This window comes from Alosa pseudoharengus, unplaced genomic scaffold (assembly GCF_046254945.1).
Source record: "Alosa pseudoharengus isolate Yale_2024_CS ecotype anadromous, Long Island Sound unplaced genomic scaffold, YU_APseudo_1.1 YU_APseudo_1.1_scf_15, whole genome shotgun sequence".
NCBI classification, from domain to species: domain Eukaryota; kingdom Metazoa; phylum Chordata; class Actinopteri; order Clupeiformes; family Clupeidae; genus Alosa; species Alosa pseudoharengus.
In genome coordinates, this window is record NW_027468620.1 from 32794142 (window position 1) to 32799141 (window position 5000).

General features: G+C 45.8%; 1 protein-coding gene across 4 annotated transcripts in view; it reads right to left on the minus strand.

Annotated features, from left to right (window-relative positions):
- Positions 1-5000, minus strand: part of tbc1d12a (TBC1 domain family, member 12a) — a 28816-nt gene that overhangs the window by 11737 nt on the left and 12079 nt on the right. For all 4 annotated transcript variants that reach the window (XM_076286260.1, XM_076286258.1, XM_076286257.1 and 1 more), the window contains one exon: positions 104-225. In XM_076286260.1, coding sequence (XP_076142375.1) covers positions 104-225 — 122 coding nt within the window. The remainder of the gene's footprint in view (positions 1-103; positions 226-5000) is intronic.

Consider the following 5000-nt stretch of genomic DNA (forward strand, 5'->3'; position numbering starts at 1 on the left):
ATGGAAACATTCGATATCTGTAGAGCAGAGGTACAGGGTGAAGAGCACAGATAGCAAAAAATGCATCATGGGAAGTGTAGTTTTAGAGGGACAGAGGACTTACGCTGGCCTATCCTCCAGAATGAGGGCTGTTGTAGATGTAGGCTCAAACTCCAGGTTCTTCCTCCTCATTGGCTGGTTCTGGGGGTGGGGTCCAGCTGTTTGCCCCGCCTTCGCCTCATGCTCCTTGGAGGAAAAAACACCAGATGAGGGGAAAAAAGGAGGAGAGAAAAGGAAAAAAAATCAAGCAGCTGACCAGCTCTCAAGATCCACGTCTACACTTCCACCAGACAATGCAAGTATGTGTGTGTGTGTGTGTGTGTGTGTGTGTGTGTGTGTGTGTGTGTGTGTGTGTGTGTGTGTGTGTGTGTGTGTGTGTGTGTGTGTGTGTGTGTCGGAGACAGGAAGAGAGACTTGACAGGGCACGGCTGGAGGGAGACAAGAAGACTACAGAGGACAGAGCGGGTGTGAAGGATAAGAAAGGCCTTCAGGCCAAGTTTAAGTCTCACCCTGTGTGTGTGTGTGTGACAGAGAGAGAGAGAGAGAGAAAGAGTGAGGGGAGGGCAAGAGGGAGGGAGGGAGTGAGAGAGAGGGAGGGAGGGAGACACCGACAGAGAGAGAGAGAGAGATAGAGAGAGAGAGCGGAAAACAGAGAGAAAGAGAGAGAGAGAGAGAGAGAGAGAGAGAGAGTGGAAAACAGAGAGAAAGAGAGAGAGAGTGGAAAACAGAGAGAGAGAGAGAGAGTGGAAAACAGAGAGAGAGAGAGAGAGAGTGGGAGACAGAGAAAGAGGGAGACAGAGGGAGAGAGAGAGAGAGCGGAACATTTCTGTCTTGCTCTGCCAAATGGGCAACAGCTGACTCGCGTGACTTCCATCACACGCCTCCACAGAGCCAGCAGGCCGACCCCAACAGCCCCACAGAGAAGAGACAGGTGGACAGGGCAGGGGTCCTCCTCCTGCCTCCAGGCCTCCGTGAGTTCCTTATCAGATGGGTGTCATGGGCAGGTTAGGTGAAGAGGTGGCTGTGCTAAGCATGTTGTGTGTGTGTGTGTGTGTGTGTGTGTGTGTGTGTGTGTGTGTGTGTGTGTGTGTGTGTGTGTGTGTAGGATTCCTTTCGTTTCCCTGTTCTTCTAGGAACAGGAAGTGAAACCAGCAAGTCAATGCGGGAGACGCAGACTTCAGCAGGATTCCGTCGTGGGAGAAGCGGAACGATCTGCTTGCACTGTCGCGCTCTGCATTTAACCTACATTTCATTTGATGGAAACACCAAGTGACCGTCATATGTTAAATGCAGGGAACAGTGCAGTAAACTACATTTCATCTACACATTCACTAAGATGCAGTTTGTTTTTGGACACACACAGACACACACACTTTGTCTTGGCACCCAGATGTGGTGTGTAACAAACCAAAGTAATTTCCTTTAGAAAGTGTTCTCTGGAAATCTACAGTACTCCAACTGAGGTTAATTTTTCCAAACGCAAAACAATCCTATATAAGTATATGCTCTTGGAGCTCACACACACACACACACGCACACACACAGTCAGGGAAGTAGGAAAACTGCTGCAGGATAGAGCAGTGTAAACGAGCCTAAACTAATGGGGCGTTAAGCCTTCACACAATGTCCTCCCCTTCCTACTGCCTACAATAACAGCCCTGCTCTCTGTGCTGGTGTGTGTGTGTGTGTGTGTGTGTGTGTGTGTTGTACCAGCCCTGCTCTCTGAACTGGTGTGTGTGTGTGTGTGTGCGTGTGTGCGCGAGTGTGTGTTTGTGTGTGCTGTACCAGTCCTACTCTCTATGCTGGGGTGTGGGTGTGTGTGTGTGTGTGTGTGTGTGTGTGTGTGTGTTATGGTTGGGTGATGTCCCCTTAATTTGCATTCTGTACAGAAATAAATGTATAATTTTCTACATATAAAAATATATACATTATATAGGCTATATGGCCTGATGAAGTGGACAGCTAAGAGACATACTGACCAGGCTACCGAAGTTGTGTGGAAGATCTGCTCCAAGAAAATCGTTGTAAAAGACAGATAGACAATCAATCTGAACACTTGCGTGTGCACCAACCAGCGCAGCGGAATATTCCACATTGCCAGCCTTCTCTGGGCCTAGCAAAAAAGCTACTTAAGACTACTATCGCAGTCACTCGTCTAAAACCTTCAGTAGTATGCTATGCATCCCACGTTATTAGGCTACCAGCCATGGCAACTATGAGGGTGGCGGAAAGTCCAGGCTATATAAAACTTTTACAAATAACGAATTCCGATTAGCACTCCGCTGCTGTCTGGGGCTTTTGCTAAATGCATGAAATACAAGCCTTACAGTGGAAGACGCATAGGCTACCCTCTGATCCTATAACTAACGAATGAATTGGTTTATTTTAACATGGAGGAGAAGGACGCTTTTGGCGCTTCAGTGCTATAGCCTCGCAAAAATATTAGAGCGCTAGAATGTCCTAGTCGTAACAATAATAATTCATTAGGAATATTTTCTGCTAAAACATTAGGCTTCATATTTTACATTCAATGTAGGCTATAGGCCTACTGCGAGACACGTCAAAAAGACAATTACACATTCACTTCACAATCAGGAATTATTTGACTAAGACGGTAGACTAATACGTCTTTTATTTTACAAGACGGTAGACTAATAAGTGATAACTATTTGGCTGACAGCCTTTAACGTAGGCTCAGTTTCATATCCAAGGAAAGGGTTTTTTTATGTTTTAGCCTGTTACAGCAGGAATTAGTGCCTGGCATGTGGGGGCGTGGCATCACAATGGTTACTTCCCATCGGGATGTCTTTCAACCATCATATCGTCCATTAGCCTCGTGAGACCATCCTGATCTCGCGAGCTTCAGGTTTCCACACAGATCAGTCTGGCATCTTTCCGATAGAGCAAATTTGAAGCAGTTCACCAAACAAACGGCCAATCACCGTTGATTTTGAGGCGGGTTTAGGTGTGACGCAACAAACAACATGAAGGCATCCACAGATGAGATGAGCATAGCTATCGCGCAAGTTTTATTCAAATTAGAAAGTATTCCTGGGGAAGCTGTGAAGCTATGAGTCTCAGCCATGCAGCTGGGAGGAATGAACGACACAGACATCCTCCACGGCCGATTCCAGTTCATAATGGAGGAATATACTTTCTTCAGAAGTGTAGGGCCTACCGTGAAAACTTGATGGGAATTGTCGTTGATTAGGTTCATGTCACATACAAATGGTAAGTTCAAAAATGTTAACGTAAGTTACGTTACCTAAATTAATTGTATGTTAAACGAAGGCATTAGAAGAACATTTTTTCATCTAATTGGTTGATTTGGCCCGTCGATAACCAACATAGGTGGTGATAGACAGATGGTTTATCCAATCAGCTAACCAGTATTTCCGCCCCTTCCCAAAAGTTTTCCAACGGAAAGTTCCCAGATGGACATGCAGAGCAAATGCGAAGCATCCATCTGGCGGAGTCAGGTTAATCGTCCATTGGCACAACGCTAGTGTGTGTGTGTGTGTGTGCTGTACCAGTCCTACTCTCTATGCTGGTGTGTGTGTGTGTGTACACTGCACCAGCCCTGCTCTCTGTGCTGGTGTGTGTGTGTGTGTTGTACCAGCCCTGCTCTCTGAACTGGTGTGTGTGTGTGTGTGTGCATTGTACCAGCCCTGCTCTCTGTGCTGGTGTGTGTGTGTGTGTTGTACCAGCCCTGCTCTCTGAACTGGTGTGTGTGTGTGTGTGTGTGTGTGCTGAACCAGCCCTGCTCTCTGTGCTGGTGTGTGTGTGTGTGTGTGTGTGCTGTACCAGCCCTACTCTCTGTGCTGGTGTGTGTGTGTGTGTGTGTGTGTGTGTGTGTTAGGGCTGGGCGATATGGACCAAGTCACATCCCGATATATTTAGGTTGAATATCGATATACGATATATATCCCGATATTTTTTCCGCAAAGTTAGAGCTGTAAAATGAAATGTTCAGTCAAATATGAGTAATTTTATTGAAAACTCACTACTCAAATAACAATAAAATGTAAACATAAAACTGGAGTGCCTTTTTTGAAATCAAAGCTCCGTAAGGTGCACATTTAAATAAAAAAATATCTTAAATAAAAATAGCCTATAAAATAAAATAGGCCAATCTTTTTCTGAAATAAATATATTTATATGAGAAAAGTAGTGTGCAGCTTCACAGCAGTGCAGAGAGGGGAGCAGTGCAGAGAGGTCCGGTCAGCGGCTTGCGTGGACCAAGGATCACGGCGCAAATTTGAACTATATCGATATATACGATATGGTCTAATTCCATATCGCATTTTAAAATATATCAATATATCTTTTATAGCGATATATCGCCCAGCCCTAGCGTGTGTGTGTGTGTGTGTGTGTGTGTGTGTGTGTGTGTGTGTGTGTGTGTGTGGGTGGGTGCTGTACCAGCCCTACTCTCTGTGCTGGTGTGTGTTTGTGTGTGTGCTGTACCAGCCCTGTTCCAAGGTCAACACACATAGCAGTGTTTCGGATGTCTACATTTTATGCTGGTGTACGTGTGTGCGTGTGTGTGTGTGTGTGTGTGTGTGTTGTGCCAGCCTTGCTCTCTGTGCTGGTGTGTGTGTGTACTGTACCAGCCCTGCTCCAAGGTCAACACACACCCCAGTGTTTCGGATGTCTACATTTTATGCTGGTGTGTGTGTGTGTGTGTGTGTGTGTGTGTGTGTGTGAGGGCATGGCAGAATGGTCGAATGACTGTGTGTATGCAAGTGTTTTTTTGTGTTAGTTACACATGTTAGTGGGATGAATGCACAGTGCATTAGCGTAAGGTAGTGTTAGTTGCATGTGTGTTAGTGGTGTGTTTGTGTGTGGGTCGTTCAAACTAGTCATAGCTATGCAGACGATCAGTGTTGTGTTGTGTTGTGTGTGTGTTAATGCTGTATGAATGTGTGTGTGTGTGTTAATGCTGTATGAACGTACAGGTA